Source organism: Patiria miniata, unplaced genomic scaffold (assembly GCF_015706575.1).
Source record: "Patiria miniata isolate m_02_andy unplaced genomic scaffold, ASM1570657v1 HiC_scaffold_10, whole genome shotgun sequence".
In the NCBI taxonomy this organism is placed as follows: domain Eukaryota; kingdom Metazoa; phylum Echinodermata; class Asteroidea; order Valvatida; family Asterinidae; genus Patiria; species Patiria miniata.
This window is the reverse complement of record NW_024037048.1, coordinates 8102478-8128616: the sequence shown is the minus strand read 5'-3', so window position 1 is coordinate 8128616 and position 26139 is coordinate 8102478. Positions and strand designations below refer to the sequence as shown.

The following is a 26139-nucleotide window of genomic DNA, read 5'->3' as shown; positions in this document are numbered from 1 at the left end:
CTAAATCGCGCATAAAATCTAGAAATTAATGTACTGTCCTACTCAGCTCGGCCATCTAGTGCCAATTTTGTCCTCCAAATCACGGACAACTTTTTACAAAATATAGAAACCCACGCTCTTGAACAAAAAACTCGTCCAGCCAGTGCCCAATCTCAAAATTTAAAATCCACTCTGTCCCAAAATTGGCCATCTTGTGCCAATGTTCCCGAAATCGGAGAAATCTAGAAATTCACGCTCTGATACTGAAAACTGGACCAGCTGGTGGAAATTTTATCCACCAAATCGCGCAATTTTGACCTAAAAATCAGCCAGCCCGTGCCAATGTCCCACAAATCGCGGACAAACTCTAGAAATTCACGTTCTTGACCTCAAAACTCGGCCATGCAGATTCTGTTTGGGCTGTATTCATTGTTCTTGTAGTGCTTTTTCTGTATATATTAAAATTGTGCCTGGAGAACTTCTCGATAGTTATTCAGTTAGTAATGTTTTAGTGATCCTGCAGTGGTGTAATTATAATCTTTTTTTCTCTTTTTCTTGTTCATTGGTCCACCTAATTTCCATAATTGTAGCCGACTATTTTTACATGTATGTACTTGCGAAATAGTAAATGAAATGAAATATTAAAATAGAATGAACATTCAGCCTAGCTATTTCTGCAGCTAAAGGGCAGCGCGTCCTTATTTGAGGGCGCTCTTTTTACATTCGCGCGAGCACTGCCGGTAGTGTGTCAATTGGTGGCGCCCTCTAACCGCGGGAAATCTTGATACTTCATCGCCTACTTGGTCTTGGAGTTGACTGCGGATAGTTTAGTAAACAAAGCCTGTATTTTGCGCTCCGTTACTCACTCAACTTCAACTTACAGCTTCATTTTGATTCCATACTCGAGTACAGAGCTTCAGAAATCCCCTTATGGTAACATGTCGGCGAAAATCAAATCTAACGTGAACTCGGCGTTCAAGATGAATGGCTTGTCTCTTCGAAGGTGAGTCGAACAGAAATAACTAGGCCTATCAAATGTTCCCCCCACATCTTAGCCCCATAATGTGGCCAGTTTACTGGACTGCCTCCGTAAACATAGGCCACACGTCCACCATCTTGGAATCTGACTCGCCGAAATTTTGCAAGTGATTTCCACATTGCGACTTCAACCCAGTTCATTTATGCTTTAAAAATACACTTACCCTCTTAATAACAAAATTAGAACCTGCTGCCAGTGTCAGTTGCCCAGCTGCTGCGTAATTTACGACATTTTCTGGACCATTCTTGGCAACTTGATCCAACCGTGGAGCTATCTCCATGGTCCAACTGAACAATGCCCTCGCGCAGATCGTTCACCTGTCAATCACGCGTGCAGGACGCACGCCGCAGGCCCAGTGGTAGTCCGGTTCCCAGACCAAAAGATTCTGACTATTCCTGATCCTAGGAATAGTCAGAATCTTTTGGTCTGGGAACCGGACTACCACTGGGCCTGCGGCGTGCGTCCTGCACGCGTGATTGACAGGTGAACGATCTGCGCGAGGGCATTGTTCAGTTGGACCATGGAGATAGCTCCACGGTTGGATCAAGTTGCCAAGAATGGTCCAGAAAATGTCGTAAATTACGCAGCAGCTGGGCAACTGACACTGGCAGCAGGTTCTAATTTTGTTATTAAGAGGGTAAGTGTATTTTTAAAGCATAAATGAACTGGGTTTGAAGTCGCAATGTGGAAATCACTTTCAAAATTTCGGCGAGTCAGATTCCAAGATGGTGGACGTGTGGCCTATGTTTACGGAGGCAGTCCAGTAAACTGGCCACATTATGGGGCTACCCACATCTCAACTGGGGCTGGGGGAATCATACTTTTTGGGAAAACTATAAATTAATATTGGTCTCCAACTCGTCTCACTCTGTTAATTCCCACGGTATCAATTTGAAAAATGGATAAGTATCATGATTATAGGCCCCTACCATGCCTACTGTCATTGATTTTGTCAATTACTGTTGAAAATCTAGAAAACTGAGAAAAGAAAAAAAAGAATAGGCTTATTGTTTGAGGTTGCAGAAGATGCTAACTAACTGACCATTAACAGGTTTTTTTTTGCATTTTATATTGGTTAATTTTCATTCAACTCGTGGACCTCAGGCCAAATTGCAAGACTGTTACAATATAAAAACATTAAAAAACACACCACAATATAGTCCCAATATTATACAGAAAAGTAGGCAAAAGTAATGGTCCAGCCAAAATAACAAACCATAATGAAAAAAAAATTGTACCCACTGAAATTAAGTAAGATTGATTGATAAATTTGGTAAAATTTACCTTAAATTAAAATATGGCATGGCCACCAGGAGTAAGATATTGCACGCAATACACAATAGACCCAGACATATCTTGTGGCTAGAATTGGCCTCCATGGCCAAAAGATCACAGCGTTGATAATGATGTCGAATGTGGTTTTCTTGATCGGTAGGACCTACATTCATGTACGGGTGTGTATTTACGGGTAGTACAAGAACCGGGTACCCGATTGAAAGGAAACACGGGTACCCGGGTACCCGTACCTGGGTACCCGTGAAAGAAGCCCAACCTGAAATTCAAATCTCGAAAGTTGCTGTTTAGATTGTTCATAAAGGTCCGCACGATAATGCTGCCTCATCGGTGCAGCAACACGGCTACTGGTAGATACAAGTGTGTACAATGGACTTTACAGCTTTACGGCGTAAAATTGCAACTTTCATGAGCGTCATAAATCAGATTTAAAAACTTTTCTTTCTCATTGTCTGAGAATTTACTTAGTAAGTTGTAAAATTGGTTGCACAGCCCTACAGTCATGAGAGTTGATGTTGTCAGGTGCAGGGTTTTTTTGTACTGATTGATTGACTGACATATTTCAATACATCTCTTACAGTGATGCCATCAAGTATTTGGTGGAGGCTCTGGGCTCAGTGGCTGATATACAGGAGAGAGAGCAGTGCTTGGAGAGAATCATCGAGACAGTACAGAAACAGCCTTGTGAGTCTCTTCAATCTGGACTTCATTTCAAGCATTATGGGTAGTACGGAAAATGGGTACCATATTGAAGTACAACACTGGTATCCAGATACCGGTAAAAGAAACCCAACCACAAAATTGAAATCCTCAAAGTTGTCTGAAGGGCTTTATACATGTAGCTTTACGGTGTAAACTGCAACTTTCGTGAGCATTATCTGTCAAATTAGGTTTTGCCCTTCACCAACGTTTTTAAACACTGTATACTCAGTGTGTTACCTCCCGAGTGAAAGTTGGAAAAAATCACTCGTGTGGGACTCGAACCCACGACCTCCTGCTTTCTAGTGCAGATGTGTTACCACTCGACCACCGAGCTAACGGGATCGGTTGGCTGGTTCGAATCTGATGTACATAGCAGCGGGTACCGCATCAACTATTATAAATTCCATCTTATAATAGCATTATCTGTCTCACATTAAAAAACACGAAAATGTGAAATCTCCTTTGGATTTCGTAGACTGGTTTCACTTTGAAAATTCCCCACCAATGGCATTCAAAACCTTTCTTTTTCATTGACTGAGAAGTAACTAAGTAATTTGTAAAGTTGGTTGCGGATACCCGATCCCATAATCTGGAACCGGTTCCTGACATCAGCGGGTACCCGGTTCTGATGCATACCCCTTTTTTATACCCTTGTTATATCAAGGAGCGTCAAGCCTCCCACGAATGTAGCTTGGCTCTGTTCATGATTCCAAATTGTTTCCATGATTCCAAATTCTTTCCAAAGCTCTTTGCGAATCTGGAAAGAACTTGGTGGGTGAAAGATTAGGACATCTGTGATGTGACACAAAAAAACAAATCTCAGAACAGCGCTTAAAAATGATTTTGTAAAAAAAAAAAAAAATTCTATTTAAAATATTTAGATAAACCTATTATTTTTCAACCATCATATCAATGCAAACCTATGTTTAAAATTAATTTGGTTCTCAGTTCATAGAGGTAGAAGTCATTTCCAATTAAACAAACTTTGTACAGAGTTTGCTCAGTTTCTTATGTGTTTCTCTTTGCAGCACAAAGTATTGTTTGCTTCAAAAGCTGAATTCTTTTTAATTTAGGCATTTCGTCCATTTCTTGACATTGGCACATGTAAGTTGTAGAACCTTTATAAAGAAGGCGTGCAGAGTGATGGAGATTTAAGAATAACGCTATTTCATTGTACACTGTCTATTTTGCAACCTGTTCATTTAAAATATTGAAATTAATAAATCCCCTAGGTAAAAGGGAAGATACAACATTTGCAAACATCAAAAAACAAAATGATCAAATTATCACGAAATACCTTACTGAATTGTTAGGGATTGACAGTCTCAAGCATCCTGTAAAATCGTGGCTCCTGGTGTGCTGACATTTTCAAGAAAAACTGTATTTTTCCAACGCTGGTCGGCTGACTAGCGTTGGAAAACACTGGCTTTTTTCAAAAACTGTTCCTATTTTTTTCATATTTAGTTTATTCCGCATTTTCTTTGCAATAGATTACACACCTGTGAAGGGGTACAAACCTGCTAGAGTGATTCTTTGACCTTACAATTCCCCAAAGTCTTTACGTTTCATCTTAAGTGGGGTCATGGAACCAGACTACAAGAAAATGATTGGTTTTCTTGGTTTTTCCAGCATAAACAAGCCCAAAACGTGAAACAAGTCAGTTGAACAATATTTGCTTATTTGCTTAAAGCAAATGTTGTACATTCCCTTTAAAAAACCCTCAAATTTTACCGAGCTCATCTGCAAGTTTGGGTTTGAAAAAATAAAAAGGATAAATGGATTTGGTTCACATCGAAATAAATGCATCCAATACTATTCTTGTTTGATTTCCAACCTGCAAACATGCAAGTAATTATTTTTTTCCCCTGCATTCACAGTGACATCATCACTGGTATCCATGGAAATCCTCAAGGCAGCCATCGATGAGTGTAACGAGGGGGAGGAGCAGGAAAATGAGAGGGCGTTTGCCGTCATTGACGCTTTCACTGTCCCCAGATTCACCTACAATCAGGATAGGAAGAAGTTCCTCAAGTAAATGAACGAGACAAAACTAAAAATATAAAAACTGGTTGAACAAAACAAAACAAATGCAATCAATTTTGATATGTCTCATAAAAAGAAATTTTAAGAATCACTTTGACTCAAAGTGTCAATTTTTTTGTGTACAAGTTTTTCAAAATGGTTACGTCTCGATAGTCTGAAGTGCTATTGGTCCGACGTCCCATTGGCCCGACGTCCCATTGGTCCAACGAAAAATAATGCTTTGTAGTTCCACTTGTTCAGGTTGACTGACCTTAACCCTAATCCTATATGCGTCGGACCAATGGGACTTCGGACCAATGGGACGTTTATACCAATGGAACGTACATGTATAGAGCAATGGGCCGTCGGACCAATGGGACGTCGGACCTATGGGACGTCGGACCTATGGGACGTCGGACCTATGGGACGTCGGACCAATGGGACTTCGGACTATACAAGTAGAGACGTCCCCTTTCAGAATAGGGTAGTTTACATGACGTCTAGTCCTGGAGTCCTGCAAATTTGTTTTGGATACAGTTGTAACTTTAGTGTGGAAAACTTGATATACATGCAAACAATTTGCTATATTTCTGGGGTCTGTTGGGTAACTAACAGAAAACACAGCATTTTTTTCCATTTTGGCCAAAGTCCTTTGAGGACTCTGATAACATTTGAAGTTTGAAGGCAAGAATAATTTCGCAGTTTTACCGCCACGCATTACGCTTCAAGATCTTTTAAATAACCACCCTCAAACTTGAAATCCCTCATCCCTGATGACAGGCAGAGCATGCTGTCCGAAACATTGCGTTTCTTCCGGTTCTTTTCAGAACCTCCCTACTAACTCGATGCAACTGCAAACTTACCGTTCCTTGTTTTGAAATCTCTGTTTATCATTTAGCTCAGTGCAATTTGTATGTTGATTGAAAAAGTTGATTTTTTTTCTTCATATTTTCTGAAGGAACAACTCGGTACCCTGCTTGCACGCTGGTGCCCAGGCTAAAGCTGACCTGTTCCTGGAGCGTTACACACTCCTACAGCAGCGGACAGCAAGACATAGTCTCTTTACTCCACCGGTGCCCGGCACAGCCACAGATAACAACGCAAGGAAATTTCAGGTGATCATTGATTCAAACTGGTTTAAAACTGGTTTAGGGGCCTGGTCACCAGTTAAACCCCTTGCCTTCGGCTCAGGCCATCATCAGCGGCAGGGCCCCAACCGGTTTTAAACTTCACATTTCTAAATGCTCCAACACGCTTTTGTCCCAATTCATAAGCTCTATAAAAGTTGAAAAGTAAGTTGACCTACCTTTTTAATCCATTATACGCGACGTATAGAATTTGCACTGTGGAGACGTATACAATCTTTTGTTGCCTATTATACACATGTCTCCACAGGGTATCATGTATCAGAGAAGGGTCTTGCGATAAACACTACCACTGGTTATACCATTTAAACACCCGCAGTGTTAAAGGGTAGGGTAGATTTGTTATTTGTGCATTGTTTTCGTTTGAAGCAACAAAAGTGCTCAAAATCTAAAGACGGGTGCTTTATGACTAACCTGATTTAGTTTTAGCCTGGTGAGTGCTGTAGATTCCGCAAAAACAATATTCTAGGATCTCAATTTCAATTCAAAAGTTGCAGAGTCATGTTTGAATTGCGCCCGAAATCAGCATCTGGGACATGTTCTCATTCAGATGATTGCAGCTACGCGATGTCACACAATAATGACGAATAATACATGTAGCGTGCGCGTGTGTGTCGTGTCAATGCTTGCGTGTTACCCAAACTAGCTGTTCACAGAAAGTTCTAAAAAATGCATTACTTGACGTATCCTTGGAAATGGCCTTCTTTTGTTGTTTTCTTCAAAATGACAGCATGCCAGAAAGAATAATTTCACAGGGAGTTTATTGCCATTACTATCTTTAAACCAAGTAAGCTTTTCAACCATAATTTTGTCAGTTACTTTCCGGACAGCTGCAAATGATCTCCTCTACCTTTTAAACAGCAGTGATGGGCTCTTGACCAATTGTAATAGGAAAACTGTCCCACGTACTTGCCCCAGACAAATCTTTAAGTTGGCTCTTCTATCAAAATGTTTGAATCCATTTTTTTGTTTGTTTTTTTGATATTAGCTGAAACCTGTGGAGTTCCTGCTAGGCAGCACTGCCAAGCTTGGAGAAATCATCGTGCTGGGTATGCTTACCCAACTCAAAGAGGTAAATATTTTCTTTAGACATCATGCACAGGATATAGCAATGCTTCACGCTTTTTTCCAACAAAAAGGAGCTTATTTTATGCTAACAGAGAAAGTGAGGAGGGAATGATGTTATAAGCATAATGAATATTGTTGGATAAGGGTCATTGTCATAATTATTTCCTGTCCCTGTTACCTTGGTACTTTGTAATTGGCCATTCAAGTATCATTAAAAATGACTTCAAATGATTTTGTATTTGTTGGATAGGTAGTTTGCTATTCATAATCACTCTTGGAGGATGACTGCATTGAGGAGTGCATCAGAATTAGAAAATCATAGATGTCAGATGTAACAGGGACAGGAACAAAAGTGGACCCAGACTTATAGAATGACCACACAAGCAAAAAATTGGCACTTGTCTCACTGTACAAATTATATGCTGTCTGTCAGTGTGTATAAACAGACGTTTACATTTTTTCTCATGAAGAAATTTGAGTAGAGAAAGATGTGCGCCACCAACAAATGCTTTTCTGTTATTACTGTATATATTCTACTTGGGCCCAATTTCATGGCGCTGCTAAGCTCACGATTTTCTGCTAACAGAGCCTCCGTCTATTTCATGGAGACTGTAAGCAGTAAGCGCAGCAGGAGGCACGCTTACTTCAGAGGAAAAATTTGCTCAATTTATTAGTGACGTCACAATAGAGATCTCCATGCACGCGCAACCGTTAGCACATCCTCGCCGTGACTAGTGCTTAAGGTTAGCCAATTCTTCTGCTTTGCTAATCACAACTTTTCTGCTAACTGTTAAGCAGCGCCGTGAACTTGGGCCCTGGTAGGGAGCCAGAGAACATGTTGAATATTGTCAAATAAGTTCCCCCCCCCCAAAAAAAGTTGAGCCCTCCGAATTAGTAAACTATTCTTTTTACTGATGCAAAAGAGAATCAGTTTGAAACCAGAGACATAGACATTTTTCATAATCTATGTCTTTAATCAGAAACTTGGCCGTAAATGCAGTCAAACTGTTATTTGTTTTTATCAATTCTTATTCCTTTTAATTTGCAGGGCAAGTTTTTCCTGGAAGATCCTACCGGAGCTGTTCAACTTGACCTCAGCAAAGCAATATCCTTTGAAACTAAAATCAAAATCAAGCAAAAACCTGGAAACATGTTTAAGACCAGCCAGCCATGTCTTTATTAACCGTTTAGAACTGGCCACGTGACGGGGCTCTCGACCAATAGGAATGGATAAACTGTCTTAGGTATTTATGAATGCAGTTTAAAATCTTCATCAAACACTTGCTAGTTTATGTTATAACACCTCACCCACAGATTCTGTATCTTGATTGGCTGAGAACGAGTCACATGGCATTGGCTATTTTTGCTGTCTTGCTGTGCACGACCAAAAGTACTATACCCGTAGTAACCAAGGTATTTATACCCGTAGCAACCAAAGTACTATACGCATTGTGTGCAAATGCGTGCGGGTGCATGTGTTGCGCGTATTGTTCCCAAGCGCTACCACTACAGAGCTGGGTTCAAACTTTTGTGAAGGGCCCGGTAGTTTGAAAAAGTGCAAGTTAATTTTCAACTAATTTCGTATACAAATAGAAGTAAAGTTTAATTGTATTCAGATTAAATCAATCAGTTATCACTTAAAATCAAGCAGAATCTGTGGGAGAGGTGTTATATAACAAATATTGACTGCTTTATCTCGTGGTGTAGTGAAACTAGCCTCCCTCGGTGATCCATGGACCATTCTATTTTCCCTCGGCTTCGCCTCGGGACAAATAGAATGTCCATGGATCACCTTGGGAGGCTAGTTTCACTACACCACGAGATAAAGCAGTCTATTTGTATACTAGTTAGACTAGCTGATTATTCAGGGACCCTCGTATTGAGGTTGTGTACAGTGCTGGTTGTCAGTAGCTGCATGTATTTCCATATGCAACATGGAGCTAACAATATTTGTTCAAAGTAAGACGATAGTGATCTTTAATATTGCAAATTGTAAGTCAGGAATCAACAACTAGTTGATATAATTTACATATCACCGTTTGCGAGTTAGCCACGCCCCTTAGACAACCGTATGGAATTTTGTACGTTAACTTTTGTTTGTCTCATATTTTATGTGTTCCGTGTCCATTTGTAGATCACGTAATTGGACAATATTTCACGAGCTGTGTTGACGCGATAGGTCAATTGTCAGTATGATCAAACAGTCCCTCTGTTGCCACTGTCTGTAGTTAATATTCCTTAACCATCCTTGCACCAGTTCCACACTGGACTGTTCACCGAGAACTGCTTTGTCCTAGCGGAGGGCTGGTATGAAGACCAAGTCTTCCACATCACAGCGTTTGGATTCCCACCCTCTGAACCTGCAGAGGCCACCAGGTACGTACTTAAATAATGGCACGCTCTTGGCGTTAGGCTTGTGCGTAATTGGATTTTGAATGCGCATGGGAGCTGTCACAAAAATGTTGCGGTATTCGGTTTTATCAGGTATTTTTCTTGGTGGATTATTGTGTCATCAAAATGTTAGGGAAACTGCAAACAGGCAGCATGGGCAGAACTGCATAGGCCCTGCTGGATGACGAGTAAGCACGATTTTCACCTTATCCGCTCTGTTCACAAGTACCCCCTCACCGGCAAAGAAAGTACAGTTGGGGGTGACCGACCGTGCCATCTTGCCTGACTGCAATTTTGCCACGGCGCGCGGCCTTCACTAGCACTGCGTGTACATAGTACTGAATGCCCTGGTGTACATGCATCACACACAAGGAACGGTGCCATCAACCAGCGAAATGTCCCGCCCATGGGACGTCGTTGCTAGGTAAAAGGCCGCCCTCTTTTGTTGGCGCACAGAGCCCATATACCTGACCACAAGGAATTGAAACAATTATCAATATAGTGCAGATATGGCCAAGTTGTTTTATTTGGACCTTAATTTTAGAGGGCTTTTCCACTTCTTGCCACATTTGATAAGGAAAACATGGTAATGGAATTCCATACCAAGATCATCGGTATTTTGACAACATTCAGTATTGCTCCATATAAAAAAAAAATATTGTAACTATACACTAGTATTGAAATATAGTCCAAGTCTACTTGGTGTGAATCACAATTTTCGTGAAAAGAAAGGATGCACTTGCAAAGGACAGACTCTTTGGCATTGTCACTATGTAGCTTGAGAAGGCCGTATCCGAGTTATTAGACTATGGTTTGCAGTAACACATAATGTCTGTGGGAAGTTTCTTAAGCAAGTTCCGTAGGCACATGTGAGATTGCAAGCAATAGTCAAGTAAATTGGACGCAGCCTTAAGTGGATGTAACGTACCAGAGCAGCCACTTGCAGCCTAACGAGGTGAAAGTCCCATTTGGGAGTCTTGTCATGGTTTATTTGCTGTCTTACTTTCCGTCATTAGGAAGAAATCAAGAAATGCAGGTGATTTCCGACGATCTGTCATTTGACTGATTTTTGAAAACACGGTGTGCCATATGGACAAAATCGTGTTTCATGATTAAAAGGTTGTGCGTGGTTTGCACTGTTTTTGCAAAAACTGCAATATCCACTGAGCTGAAAGTTTAACAGGTTTGGTTACAACATTCTTCTCTGGACTTTGAGTGGTGTTATTATTGGAAACGAAGTTAACGAACAAAATGCATAAAAAGCAAATGATCCTATCATGCCTTTAATTTTTTTATATTAGAGCCTACTTTGGCAGTTTGAACTTCTTTGGCGGTCCGTCCCCGACTTGTGCTAAGTCCTCAGAGAAACTCCTGACGATAGAGAAAGACAACGAAGAGGCCATGTTTGTCTTTGTGTCGGACATTTGGCTGGACCAGCTCCGGGTCCGAGAGAAACTCAACACGCTCTTCACCGGCTACTCCGAGATGCCTCCGACGTGCTTTGTCTTCTGTGGCAACTTCACCTCCAAGCCTTATGGCAGCAATCACGTCAAGACTCTACGAGGTACCGAACCAAATCTGCACATTGTCAGTTTGCCATTTCCCTCATATCTGAACGTTGAATGTTTTTTAACTTTTTGTTCTCGTGGAAGTGGTCAATTGTGTAATAGAAGGGATTCACAATATTAAGCCACACATTAATTTGTGACACCTTTTCCTGTATGTGTACACAATAATACACAGGAAGAGAAAGAATGCAGTTGAACCGAAACTGGTTTGGTGGTTTTTGGTTGGTTTAGTGTTTGGCAACTTCAGTTGTTAAGTAATCATATGTGAATTACGTACGGCACTACCCAATTGCAAGTTGCCAAAACCCTACACAAATGAGAAACAACTGGACCCAGTAATGGGTTAACAGAGATGCCAACCATTACTCTTTTGGAGTAATTAGTAGGATTTTGAGGCATGTTACTACTCTTGAAAATTCCAGCTGTCCTATATGCCAACATTGTGGTTACTCTTAAACTTAAACTTAAACTTGACTGTTGTCCTATGTATTTACATTAGCATTACTCTTTGCAGGAAGAATCATTACTGTTTTGTAGTCTGTAAAGTTGGCATCTCTGGGTTAAGACTGCCAAAACAAACCCCAAGATTTTCACATCCAGTGGCAGTGATTCTGTACTGAAAATTGCTCAAATTGAAAGCAACAGCATCATTTACACCGGAGTGACCAATCATAATGCGCTTCTAGCAAAGAATGCTAGAAATACACCAGCTTTCTTTTGAATTGTGCAGTTCAGCCTCTCTTACTTTACATAGGGATTTATGCCCCAGCTTCTTGACAAGTACATGTTCCAAACTCCCTAGGGGGTGTGCAAAATCATATTAAAATTGGAGGATTCAGGACTATTAGAGCTATTTCACTGCTCAGTGTTTAAACAGACTCAAGCTTAGAACTTTCTTTGACAAAAATGTCATGCTCAGAGGTTTAGGTTTAATGGACCAACCAAACCATTGCAAAAAAGGTTCTGGGACTCCAGCTACATTTTGGTGCCTGTAATGCTTCAGGAACATTCAATCGATTGATATGAAGCCAAACGTTAGAATATTTCCAATTGGTTTACTTCTCAGTGATTCAGAAGTCGGAGGCAAAGCCGAGGCTGAAGACGAAGCAAAGGTTTCGAAAACCCCTATGTTTAATATTGTTTTGTCTCTCTACATCAGAATCATTACAAGCTCTGAGTGACATGTTGCAAGAGTACCCCACCCTGCTTCAGAGAAGTCGGTTCATCTTTGTTCCTGGTCCTCAGGATCCTGGCCCGGCCGCCATTCTACCAAGGTAACACTGGCAACATTTACTGTTCAGAAAAATAACGTTTTCCCATGGGAAACTTTTATGCCGTGTTGTAGTCAAGACCTCACCAAAGCTTTTTCAGACCTCACTCATTTTCATATATTCCTTAAATTTCAGAACCAAAATAAGTCAAATAACTATGCTGCAGAGTCTCATTATTTGATGAAAGACTGCTGAGGTATAAGTTTTGAGATCAACATTCAAGCTGAAATAAAAATGCCTTATTGACAGTCAAAATCTGTCCAAGACCTTTTGAGACCTTTTCAAGATCAATTTTCCCATACAATTTTTATTTAAATTTCTACAGTTACATGAAAACAATCCTTAAGTATGTTCAAAGTCAAGGCACCGAGAGTCTTTCCTCAGTCACATTAGACTCGACTCGATTCTGACATTCCATTATATTAGCAATTTGTGTGAGGTGTCGGAAAGGTCTCAATCTACATCAGTAGTTTGACATTTCATCACTGGACATTATGCCTCTGCATTATAATTGAGTCATTTTTAGAGTCTGTTGACTGGTTGAGAGAATGTCACATGGTATCCATTATATTTATAATGGTAGACACTGTGCAAGAACAGTATTGGCACTTTGTAACCACTTCTCAGAGTGGGAGGGGCACATTGCATGCATACTGGTTCGCGTGTGTGGCACAAAGTACGCAAGTCTTAAATCTATTACCACTGCCAAGGAGGTTATGTTTTCATTGGCGTTAGTTTGTCGGTTGGTTGGTTGGTTTGTCTGTTAACAAGATAGCTAGTTAACCATAAAAAGTTATGGACGGATTTTCTTGAAATTATTTTAAGAGGTGGTCCTTGGTACAAAGTACAAATCCATTAGATTTTGGAAGTCATCTGGGTCTGGGAGATAGGGTCAGAGTCCACAATTTTGCTTTTTGCCTTTATGCCAGGATGATCATGCCTCACTTTACTGGCTTATACCCATAACTGCACAGCAGCCTCTGTCTGTCTGGCATAGCAGCACTAAAATTCAGAATATGAGCAATCCTGTTGACAGTTTGAATGTGCAATAAAATATGGGAGTCCAGTGGATGTGTGAGTATTTCATTTGAGTGTACGGACAATATGGCGGGGAATTGTTCAGTCTTGGGGGAGGTTTGCGCTCTCTGAGTGCTTTCTAGTTCTGAATGTGCAGATACCCATAGCTCAGCTTTGCATGAGTGTCAGGTTCCGTCGGTAATGCTTTCAAGTGCCCCTCCCAGTGGTGTCCCCCAACTCTCCCTTTGTAACCGTTGAGGGGGTACTTGTGCAAGGAGTCCATGCGTTGTTACCTTCTACTACTTGTCTGTTATACAGCTGAAAGGTGTTATCTCCAAACCAACTAAAGTACTTTCCATTTGCATGTCTTACTCATCAGGCCTCCCATACCAGACGTAATCACGGAAGAGTTTTGTCGGAGGGTTCCTTCTGCGATATTCACAACCAACCCCTGCAGGTAGGGAAAGATAAAACAAAGTGCATGCAGATAGATTCATTGTAAGGACTTGTTGCGAAATGTAAGAAAAATGTTTTAAATTGTAACAGTCTATCCAAGGTTGCACTTAGCTCGCGAGACAAACTACACAAGCTAACTGTGGTGGGACCAGAACTGGAGACCTCATGTTTACCGTAATTTTCGGAATATAAGCCGCGCGGCGTATAAGCCGCAGCACGCAAAAATCTGCAAATTAAGATTTGAAGTCAGCGTATAAGACGCACCGGCGTATAAGCCGCACCGACAGCAGCGGTTTCAATTTTGTAAGGCCTCCAAATTCTAGCCAAAATGCTCTGAACCAGTTCCAATTACACTACAGAAGCTATAAAAAGGGCCACAAAAGTTGTATCAAATCATTTACAATCGATACTCTCACAAACAAATGTGGAAATTGATGATGAGAAATAATCACCGGGAATTGCTGCCGGCTGCCCCGTCCGTTCCCCGGCCGTACATCGCCCGGCGCGGGCCGGCCTAGGACAACATTTTCCTGCAGCACGTGAGAGAGTATGCAACCCACCGTGATTTTCCCCCATTGCGTGTGTTGTCTGACTGGAGCGCTACGTACAAATCTTGCTTTGTGGCAACAGATGCTGATTTGTTTTGTCCTAAAAATATACAGGTCCGTTTTTATCTCAAAACTTATCAAATTGTTGTGATTACTAACGAGCAGTATTCAAGTTTCGATCGTAACTTTCTTCGAAATCGTCAAAACGATGCTGCCATTTTCATGGACGAATCCATTAATTTTGTAAGGGGTGATGTAGTCCCTGTTTTGAGGTTTACATCGTTTCTTGAATACATTTCAAGTACAAAAATTATATTGTGAAGTTGAACAACTGATTATCGACTAAAGAAATGTTTCGGAACCACCATAAAAAGTATGAGTCGCCTTTTTTCTTTTTTTAAACAGCGGAAATGTTGGTAATTATTGTTTCTAAGATAGTACACCCCTATATTACCTCAAATGGTGTGGTCCGCTGGGGAAAGCCAGCACTAGAATCACGTACGGCTTGTTGCAAGCGTCTATCGAAGACAGCTTTCACCATACTTTTTACCGCTCGGTACCTTTACGTGGCACGTGGTTTCGGTTCGTTAATGACTTTCTTAATTGATAATTCATTTCAGCAACACATCTCTTCTTATACCAGTACATTAATTACACATGTGAATTTCCTTTTTATTCTTCAAGGCTCGGCGTATAAGCCGCCCTGTGTATAAGCCGCAGTAAACATTTTCATGGGCAAAATCACATCTACACCACTATAAAACCACTATAAAACCACAAAGCTCGGAAAGGCAAGCTGGTCAGTTACATTTTGTAAATCTAATGAAGTAGTGGGTATGAGTTGTGTCAAGTGGTAAGATGTCTGCACTTGTCAGTATGAGATTATGGCTTTAAGTCCCATCCCAGAAAGTGTGTGAAAGTTTTCTCACACTTTTTTTCTTACATGCTTGTAATATTCAGTGAATGACAAAACCCAATTGTAAAATTGCAATGAACATGACACAAAATCTCTCGAGAGGCAGGCAGTTGCAGCAATGAATCATTTTTGTGTGTGTTGAAAACTGTTAGTTTACGACAAACTGCTCGAAATGGGCACGGAAGACACATTAATTTACATTTGCATTAATGAATTAGTGCCCAAATTTGAAACATTTTGTGCAACTCTGTGCGATTTTTTATGCTCATGGTGAAAACTGTAAACACCAGTGAAAAGTCTAAGAGTGAATTACAACGATAGAGTTATATTACAAAAACTAGAGAGCGCACTCCGTATGCTAAGTGCACATGCGAACGTGCCGACATGGACGCGCTGCTGCCATACTTTAGGTGGAACAATGGATCGATCAAGATTGGTCATAAGCCCCGCCAACCTTAGCAACTGCTTGAGAACGTAATACGCTCGGTCAAAGTGAACAAACTGCACAAATGCACTCAGTCACTGCGTGCAAGATGTAACGTACGTCACAGTACTAACGTACGAACGCATGTACGCGCGCACTTGGAAATCAATTCAAAATGGGTCCATTGTTCCACCTAAAGTATGGCGGCTACGTCAGAATGTCAGAATGAGTGCGTGCAGTGAGTGCGCTCTCTAGTTTTTAAAATATAACCCTATGATTACAACTTATATTTTACTGTCGTTTTCTACTATCGCTGTTATTGCTCTGTCATCAGGATGCAGTATTGCACGCAGGAGATAGTTGTGTTTCGAGAGGATATAGTCATGAAGATGTGTCGTAACTGCATCCGTTTCCCAGACAACAGTGCTGAAATTCCCAATCACGTGAGTGCATACAAATACAAATATTTAATGTAACTTGAAATCATACCTGTAGGGCAGTAAGGCAAAAAAAAAAATAGTTCTGCTTCCGGTTTCCCTACCTACCCTTCTCTGACAGCCCCTACCCTAATTTTGTTAATGGGAAAAATGAGAAAAACACCCAAACCGATAAATTTCTACCTTTTACCCTTGACTACACGCAGGCACCTCCATATGATCGTAAAAAAAAAATTGGCCACAAAAAAAATTTCCCTACCTACCTACCCTATTTTCAAATGCCATGTAATCGGAAGCAGAACAAGTTTTTTTGGGTGTTGTGGGTTGTTGTGGGTTCGAGTCCAACTCAAGTAAGATTGTGATTTTTCTCCCAAGTTCTTGGACGTATATAACATTTTAAATAAAAATCAAAATGAATTTTAAATTTAAACTTCAAATATCGTAAAGTAAGATTCCATTAAAAAAGTCAGAAACAATGGCAGGCCTTCTATGGGGCTTTCCTTAAAAAAATAGGAAAATTGTCTTATTTTCACGGCTTCTTGTCTCTTTGCAAGTAGGTGAAGTAATAGTTGCTATGAGTATAGAACTTTTCAAGTTGGGAAGTGAAAATAGTGAAAATTGTGAGATTCTGGTGTAAAACAAAAATAAATGACATGACACGCTCTCTGTCAATCAAGACACAGAGTCTACTTAAATAGGTGGGTTTATTCTAACCTAATTTTATCCATCTTTTTTTTATTTAGTTTGTCAAGACAGTAGTGTGCCAGTCCCACCTGTGTCCCCTACCCCTCCACGCCTCCCCTATCTACTGGGCCTACGATAACGCCATGAGGCTCTACCCCTTACCTGATCTGGTCGTATTCGGTGACAAGTACGACCCCTTCACCATCAATAATGCAAACTGCAAGTGCACAAATACGGTAAGACTGTCTGTGCAAGTCCATCATGATTGAATGTCTTATTTCTCAGGTTTGCAGCATTGTTTATTTTGCTAACATTTTGACTTTGGGCGTGATCCCTGGTTACACGTGCTATAAGGGTTTTATGACTTCTGAGTAGTTCCGTTGAACGATATATTGACCAAAAAAAGGGGAGCCTCATAAATCTCAAAAATGTATTGTTAGGCCAAAAAAAAATAAGTCGGTCTCTGGTCAGCGCGCGCGTCGATTTTAATCATGCGCGTCGATCTTTTTTTTCTCCAAAATGTTCCGCGGTAGCTCCAACAGTGCCCTCTATTTCCGCACCTCCTCATTTTTTTTTTTACAAAAGAGCACCAAGGAATGGGAAATTGCACCAAGGCAAATGATCGAAAGCACCAAGGCAAATTATGGAGGACACCAATGTACATGAGGACACCAACAAAGCAAAATAGTACCCACCTTGTCTGTACAGTCCAAGCTTGAAGAAAAAAAAAAAAAGCAAAAAAAAAAAAAAAAAGCCGCGTGGCCGCGTCAATTCCGGAACTTTGGTCTGACCAGAGACCGAATATTTTTTTTGTTTGGCCTTACTAGAGGTAATGTTTTTTTCAGTAATACATTCTAATGAATTTACTCTTGATGTAGAAAACAGAAAATTTCTGCCCCAACAGACTCATCATGTTTATTGTGTGTGTCGGCCGTTTTTGAAAAAAAAAGAGCTAAGGACACAGGAAGACCCTTCACCTTTGTTGCTAACGTTCACCAACGTCGGTGGCAAACAAGCGGTCCCACTTGCAGGAATGTTGCCAAAGCTGGCAAATGTTAGCAATGGTTGCCTAAAGTGGAACGCACTCCGGTATTCAGTGTGTCTTGTTTTTGTCTCCAGGGATCATTTTCCAAGAGCGGTTTTGGCTTCAAGGTTTACTACCCACAGACCAAAGAGATTGAGGACAGGTAATTTCATAAAATCATTTCTTTTATTTTTGTTTTGTGGTTCAGATTTTAAGCAATGAAGTAATCACAAGTCAATCACAAGACCTTCTGTGTCAACTCGACCGGCTTATCAACTTTGATCATAAGGCATTCCTTTGACTATGTTCATCCTCTATGACTTGTGATTGACTTGTGATTGACTTGTGATTGACTCAGTTACAACTCTGCCTTGTTCTTTTGCATTTTGATGATCCACAAATTATTTATTTGCAGACACTAAAGTCAGGCATGCAACTTTTCCTCGGATCAGCTGATTTCCTCTTTTTTGACCTCCCCTGTGTGTCATTGAAAATAGAAAAACACTGTACAAAGTCTTGGAAAGATTTGAATTTCCTCTTTTTTTTATGACTTTCCAGTTGCATGCCTGTAAAGTAATGTGGCACATTTTGGATTGGGAAAAGTCAAAGAGAAGATTTCTGCAAAATCCATATCATATCTAGAGGTAAACATCAAAAGTGTATTGTTCGGCCTACTGACAGCTGCCCTTTGAGTGGAATGTGTACGTGCAGGCATTCGGCCGTTGTCTATGAATGAATGCGGCTATGCAGCAGGAATGCGGCGATAGCAGTCCCCCGGCTTATCAGCTTTCATCGAGCTGCGTCTTTAGCCGTCACCCGGCGTCAAAGGGTTGATGGAGTAGCATAATCCCTTGATAAGTCTGAGAACGTTCTAGCCAATCTTAATAACATGAAACTTGTTAGTGGTGAGAGTCAAAACCCTTACACCCTTAACTTTCCAAATTTGTCCCATTGAATTTTAAATGCTAATTTCCACGCTGTTTGCATTTGTTTTTCAGCAAAATTGAGGACGAATGAAAGGCAGCATCACGTGGGCCAGCGTCTCCTTTTCATCAAACTGGACTTTATCATCGCAACCGCATGTACGTGGCAATGATTCAAAGCTGGATGGCAACTAGAAGTTGGCAGATACTTTTGCCAAATTATTAACATGTGACTCATGAGTCATACCATACATGTTTCGTTCTCTTGGATGACTAATAATGCTACCAATTTGTTAAACCCAAGGCTGTTAAGTAAGCCCCACAGAGGTTTGTAAAAGTACCAATACACAGTGACTTATGCAAAAAGGTGCTCAAAATTGGTGTGGTTTTCTTGTCTACAGATAGGCTACGCAGTACTTAAAGGGAATATACAACATTTGCTTTTGCTGTACTTTTCAGAATGGATGGATTTGGGGGTTAGTATTTTATAGCAAATATTGTTACACTGACCTGTTTCAGCTTTTAGGTTCGTAGATGCTGGCAAAACCAAGAAAAACAATGATGTTCTTGTAGTCTGGTTCCCTGACCCCAGATGAAACAGAACAATTTGTATACGTCAGGGAATTGTAAGGTCAGGGAACCAGTCTAGCTGGTTTGTACCTGTTCATACATGTAGGTGTGTAATCAATAACTAACAAAATGCGGACTAACTAAGTATGGTAAATTGTGGACAGTATTTGAAAAAAGCCAGTTTTTTTCCAACACTGGTCGACTGACCAGCATTGAAAATTGATACAAAAAATACCACTTTCCTTGAAAATGACAGCACACCAGGAGCCATGATTTTACAGGATGCTTTAGATTGTCATTCATCAACAGTCCAGTAAGGGATTTATTTCATAATAATTTGGTAGTTTTGTTTTTTTGTTTGTTTGCAAATGTTGTATATTCCCTTTGAACATGTTTTACAATATCCAAGTACAAATGAGTATTGTACATCCAGCACCCAATTTCTCGAGACAGTGTGTGTTAAAGTTACTAATTTGGAAATGCATTGAACTTGTAATGAATTAGCCTGGAATATTGCAGCTGGAGTTTCAAAGTAGCTATGCAGTCCACAACGAGCTTGTTTTCCTTTAAAACTGCATCGCCCGTCAGCCATTTTGTTTTACGTTGTAATTACTTTTTGAGAGATCTGACGACTCTTTGTTGAATATCAGACAACTATTAACTGTACGCTGAATAAATAAACAGTAATCGTGTTGTGCTATAAATACACTACGATAAGTGTGACGCATTTTGTGAAATGAACCGCAGGACACGTCGCCGCTGCGATGCATCGTAGGGATACGTGTCGCAGCACTGCGATGCATCGTAAGTTACGATGAGTTTCGTGAAATCGGGTGCAGGAAGTGTAACATTTTTAACATTCTGATGAAAGTCATTTGTGAGTGTTACTTATGTGTCAAAAAGAATTTGGGTTACAGCAACCGAGAATACAACCATCAGTGTGTAGAACAGTTTATTAAATGGCTATAAGGGTGATTGTTCAGTAAAAAAGACGTTAAAATATGCCTGTACATGTATGTATGCTGTATTATTTTAGGATTAAATAAAGTTGGTGCCCTTCTACATCAGTTTTTGCATTTGATATTTATTACAAGTACTCTGAAAAAAATTGGTTAGTTTTTGTGTCCACACCACCAAGTTTCAACGTGAGGCTGATTATCTCAGGACTACATTTTGTTTTTAAAATTCTGTGAACATTCTGTTCTCCGAACACTCTTCTTTTTCACCCAACTTAGCTACCTGTTGACAGCAGATTATTAACACCTTTTTTGTTTTCAGTAATGAATAACAATGTTGAAAGCTGTTTTGAGAATTTTGAGGCTATGTTTTTTTGTAATGCAATCAATGTTACTTAAGTTTTTTTTGTATTATTATTAATGAAAGTCTCTACCCTATATAATAAAAAACATGTACATAAAACTCTCAAAATGCTTTATTTTGTGAGTGTCCGTGAATGTTATTTTAATCCTGATTTAACGAATTCCTGTAATTTCAAAGGATAAGGAAAAGTACATGTATGGAAAGGTGCTTCAATCTCCCGTTTCCTCTCCCTACACAACAGTGGCGTAGCCAAGGGGGGCGTGGGGGAGACAGCCCCCATTAAACCTCGTTGTCCCCCCAGTCGCCCCCACTGAGATTTTGAGTTTCTAAAAAAAATTATCATTGATCTACATGATGCCCCCCCAAGGAAATGTTCCAGCCCACCCAGCGCCCCCCCCCCCCCCCCCCCCCCACTGAAAAATTCCTGGCTACGCCACTGCTACACAAGAATCCTTAAGTTTCAAATTTAATGAGTATTTAGAATGCTCGCCATACCCTACGGGCTCTTTGCATGGCTGGGTAAATTGGAAAAAAAAATGGGCCACACAAGCAAGATTCCGCCGTTGATTGTGATATCTATTGTGGTGCCTCATTATTTTTAAGCAGTGCTAGAATTTAGGGGGGGGGGGGGGGAGGGGCCGGAGTCCCACTTCCACCAAATTGGACCCAAGTTACGCCATGTTTTTATACATTATTGCTATTGGGAATTTTTTTTAAATTTTATACAGGGCGGATCAAAAAACACGAAAACGAAATAACATTGCTTTAAAATATCGCTTTAAAATGACACCCTGATCATGTCTTTACATTCACAGTTGACTGAGCAGCGAATCTTTTTTACCCACCTGCCTTGATTGGCAACCACAACCTTTCACTCTGTGACAAATGACACCACAAAAACCACAATTGAAAAGTGGCGCAAGGTTAACCCGTAACAATCTGCAATTTTCCAGAAACATCTGATTTTGCCTAATTTTGATCAAAATGCAAGGTTAACCCCTTACAATCTGACATTTTCCAGAAACATCTGATTTTGCCTAATTTTGCTCAAAATGCAAGGTTAACCCCTTACAATTTGAAATTTTTCATAAACATTTAATTTTGCTCAATTTTACTAAAAAAGCAAGGTTAATCCCTTACATCTGGAATTTTTCAGAAACATCTGATTTTGCCCAATTTTAGTAAAATATGCATCAAATTTTGCAAAAAAAGCAAGGTTAACTAACCCCTTACAATTTTAGATTTTTCATAAAAATCTGATTTTGCCCAATTTTGCTAAAAATGCAAGGTTAACCCCTTACAATTTGAAATTTTTCATAAAAATCTGATTTTGCCCAATTTTGCTAAAATTGCAAGGTTAACCCCTTACAACTTGAGATTTTTCAGAAAAATCTGATTTTGCCCAATTTTGCTAAAAATGCAAGGTTAACCCCTTACAATTTGAAATTTTTCATACCAATCTGATTTTGCCCAATTTTGCTAAAAATGCAAGGTTAACCCCTTACAATCTGAAACTTTCCATAAACATCTGATTTTGCCTTATTTTGCTGAAAAATGCAAGGTTAATCCCTTACAATTTGAACTTTCTCATAAACATTTAATTTTGCCCAATTTTACTCAAAAAGCAAGGTTAACCCCTTACATCTGGAATTTTTCAGCAACGTCTGATTTTGCCCAATTTTGCTAAAAATGCAAGGTTAACCCCTTTATACAATTTGAAATTTTTCATAAAAATCTGATTTTGCCCAATTTTGCTAAAATTGCAAGGTTAACCCCTTACAACTTGAGATTTTTCAGAAAAATCTGATTTTGCCCAATTTTTGCTAAAAATGCAAGGTTAACCCCTTACAATTTGAAATTTTTCATACCAATCTGATTTTGCCCAATTTTGCTAAAAATGCAAGGTTAACCCCTTACAATCTGAAACTTTCCATAAACATCTGATTTTGCCTTATTTTGCTGAAAAATGCAAGGTTAATCCCTTACAATTTGAATTTTCTCATAAACATTTAATTTTGCCCAATTTTACTCAAAAAGCAAGGTTAACCCCTTACATCTGGAATTTTTCAGCAACGTCTGATTTTGCCCAATTTTGCTAAAAATGCAAGGTTAACCCCTTTATACAATTTGAAATTTTTCATAAAAATCTGATTTTGCCCAATTTTGCTAAAATTGCAAGGTTAACCCCTTACAATTTGAAATTTTTCATACAAATCTGATTTTGCCCAATTTTGCTAAAAATGCAAGGTTAACCCCTTACAATCTGAAACTTTCCATAAAAATCTGATTTTGCCTTATTTTGCTGAAAAATGCAAGGTTAATCCCTTACAATTTGAACTTTCTCATAAACATTTAATTTTGCCCAATTTTACTCAAAAAGCAAGGTTAACCCCTTACATCTGGAATTTTTCAGCAACGTCTGATTTTGCCCAATTTTGCTAAAAATGCAAGGTTAACCCCTTTATACAATTTGAAATTTTTCATAAAAATCTGATTTTGCCCAATTTTGCTAAAATTGCAAGGTTAACCCCTTACAATTTGAAATTTTTCATACAAATCTGATTTTGCCCAATTTTGCTAAAAATGCAAGGTTAACCCCTTACAATCTGAAACTTTCCATAAAAATCTGATTTTGCCTTATTTTGCTGAAAAATGCAAGGTTAATCCCTTACAATTTGAAATTTCTCATAAACATTTAATTTTGCCCAACTTTACTCAAAAAGCAAGGTTAACCCCTTACATCTGGAATTTTTCAGCAACGTCTGATTTTGCCCAATTTTGCTAAAAATGCAAGGTTAACCCCTTTATACAATTTGAAATTTTTCATAAAAATCTGATTTTGCCCAATTTTGCTAAAATTGCAAGGTTAACCCCTTACAATTTGAAATTTTTCATACAAATCTGATTTTGCCCAATTTTGCTAAAAATGCAAGGTTAACCCCTTACAATCTGAAACTTTCCATAAAAATCTGATTTTGCCTTATTTTGCTGAAAAATGCAAGGTTAATCCCTTACAATTTGAAATTTCTCATAAACATTTAATTTTGCCCAATTTTACTCAAAAAGCAAGGTTAACCCCTTACATCTGGAATTTTTCAGCAACGTCTGATTTTGCCCAATTTTGCTAAAAATGCAAGGTTAACCCCTTTATACAATTTGAAATGTTTCATAAAAATCTGATTTTGCCCAATTTTGCTAAAATTGCAAGGTTAACCCCTTACAATTTGAAATTTTTCATACCAATCTGATTTTGCCCAATTTTGCTAAAAATGCAAGGTTAACCCCTTACAATCTGAAACTTTCCATAAAAATCTGATTTTGCCTTATTTTGCTGAAAAATGCAAGGTTAATCCCTTACAATTTGAAATTTCTCATAAACATTAAATTTTGCCCAATTTTACTCAAAAAAGCAAGGTTAACCCCTTACATCTGGGATTTTTCAGAAACATCTGATTTTGCCCAATTTTGCTAAAATATGCAAGGTTAACCCCTTACAATTTGAGATTTCTCATAAAAATCTGATTCTGCCCAATGTTGCTAAAAATACAAGGTTAACCCCTTACAATTTTAGATTTTTCATAAAATCTGATTTTGCCCAATTTCATTACTAACACATTAGTGTAAAAGTTGGTATCTGAAATGTCCATGCGAAACCCCCTACACCCGGGGGGGGGGGGGATAGAAAATATCAGACGGTTATTTATTACTCCCCATCACGTTCAATTAACTTCAGCAGCGACCGCAAGCAACATTTGAAAGAAAAAGTTAAGACCGGATCAAGGTACCAACTTTTCCGACAACGCGCTGGTAATGCTGTTCTATTCAACAACAATATCTCGGTTTCATTTTTGGTTATCCGCCCTGTATAATAAAAGTTAAAGTTGTACCCGAAAGTATCAGTCAGTCAATTTTCAATTACACTTTCCCATCACACAATCAGGTGACACAGACTTTCCACATTCTTTTGCATAGATTCATTTTTTATTAAAATACTACTGATACATGATTCAAATAATTATTGGCCATTACTGAGTACTGCGTCGCTAAAGTTTTTAAAAATGGTGTTATGAAAATAGCAGTTGTACACAATACTAAAAATATGCCTCGGGGGTTCCCACAGAACTTTTAAAAAGTATAGTTAACTGGAATGCAAACTGGAAGACTACCATGGCCAAATATTCCGCATCATCACGTATGGGTTGTGCAGGATTCCATGACTTTTCCATAACTTGTTTCTTTGAATATCAACTTTCCATGACTCTTTGTAAAATAACAAAAATCCCACGTCTTTCCATGATGGCTTTAAATACCAGGATATTCCCACGACTGTGGCAACCCCACATGATTCAAATAATGAATAATTGGTCAATGTCGGAGTGCTGCATCAGTTGTTTAAAAATTGTTTTAAAAAGTGGTGTTCATGAAAATACCAGTTGTACAAAACACTAAAAATATACCTTGGGGTTCCCATAGACCTTTTAAAAAGTATAGTTTACTGGAATGCAAACTGGAAGACTGTCATAGCCAAATATTCCGCATAATCACATATGGGTTGTGCAGGATTCCATGACTTTTCCATGACTTGTTTCTTTGAATATCAACTTTCCATGACTCTTTGTAAAATAACAAAAATCCCATGACTTTCCATGCTAGCTTTAAATGCCAGGATATTCCCATGACTGTGGCAACCCTGCATGATTCAAATAATTAATAATTGGACAATGTTGGAGTACTGCATCAGGTGTATAAAATTGTTTGGAAAGATGTCCATATACGAAGTTCACTAATTTTCCTCTGTATTGACTAACAAGCCCCCAGATAGCAATTTCATGTCATCAAAGTCAATTTGAGCAGTGAGAAAATACAAGCATTTTCTTAGAAAACACTTAGAATTTTTCAGTCCAATCTCATAGGGTTTGTACACAGGGTGTTGAGTGAACTTCGTATATGGAAATCTTTCCAATTGTTTTAAAAAGTATACCTTGGGGTTTCCACAGAACTTTTAAAAATAAAAAAGTATAGTTAACTGGAATGCAAACTGGAAGACTGTAGCCAAATATCATGCATCATCACTCCTTGTAAAATCCCATGAATTTTCCAAAACAAAATCCCATGACTTTTCCAGGATTTTCCAGGATACTTCCATGACTGTGGGAACCCTGCATGATTCCAATAAAAATTGGTCAATGTCTGAGTACTGCATCAGTTGTTAATTTTTTTTTTATAAAAAAATGTTCATGTAAAAAATACCAGTTGTACAAAAATACGAAAAAAATACATGTTTTGTAAAAAGCGGTGCATGGATTGTAAAAGGGCAAAATTACCTTCTGGAAGAACTTTTG

The 26139-nt window shown here is 39.1% G+C and overlaps 1 protein-coding gene across 1 annotated transcript; it reads left to right on the top strand.

Annotated features, from left to right (window-relative positions):
• Positions 1-762: 762 nt before the first annotated feature.
• Positions 763-19413, top strand: LOC119736866 (DNA polymerase epsilon subunit 2-like). Its single transcript, XM_038210879.1, has 14 exons — positions 763-982; positions 2892-2995; positions 4891-5044; positions 5994-6150; positions 7169-7252; positions 8297-8353; positions 9503-9624; positions 10941-11203; positions 12367-12481; positions 13875-13952; positions 16174-16282; positions 17020-17196; positions 18080-18147; positions 18983-19413. The coding sequence occupies exons 1-14, from the start codon at positions 918-920 to the stop codon at positions 18999-19001; spliced, it is 1572 nt and encodes a 523-aa protein (XP_038066807.1). The 5' UTR covers positions 763-917; the 3' UTR covers positions 19002-19413.
• Positions 19414-26139: the final 6726 nt, after the last annotated feature.

What these genes read in the sequence shown, in the direction of transcription:
- LOC119736866 (XM_038210879.1), top strand. Translation starts at nt 918, where the DNA reads ATGTCGGCGAAAATCAAATCTAACGTGAACTCGGCGTTCAAGATGAAT. An exon ending in TCACGTCAAGACTCTACGAG is followed by an intron (nt 11,204 to 12,366) that starts GTACCGAACCAA and finishes TCTCTACATCAG; the next exon opens with AATCATTACAAGCTCTGAGT. An exon ending in TTCACAACCAACCCCTGCAG is followed by an intron (nt 13,953 to 16,173) that starts GTAGGGAAAGAT and finishes CTCTGTCATCAG; the next exon opens with GATGCAGTATTGCACGCAGG.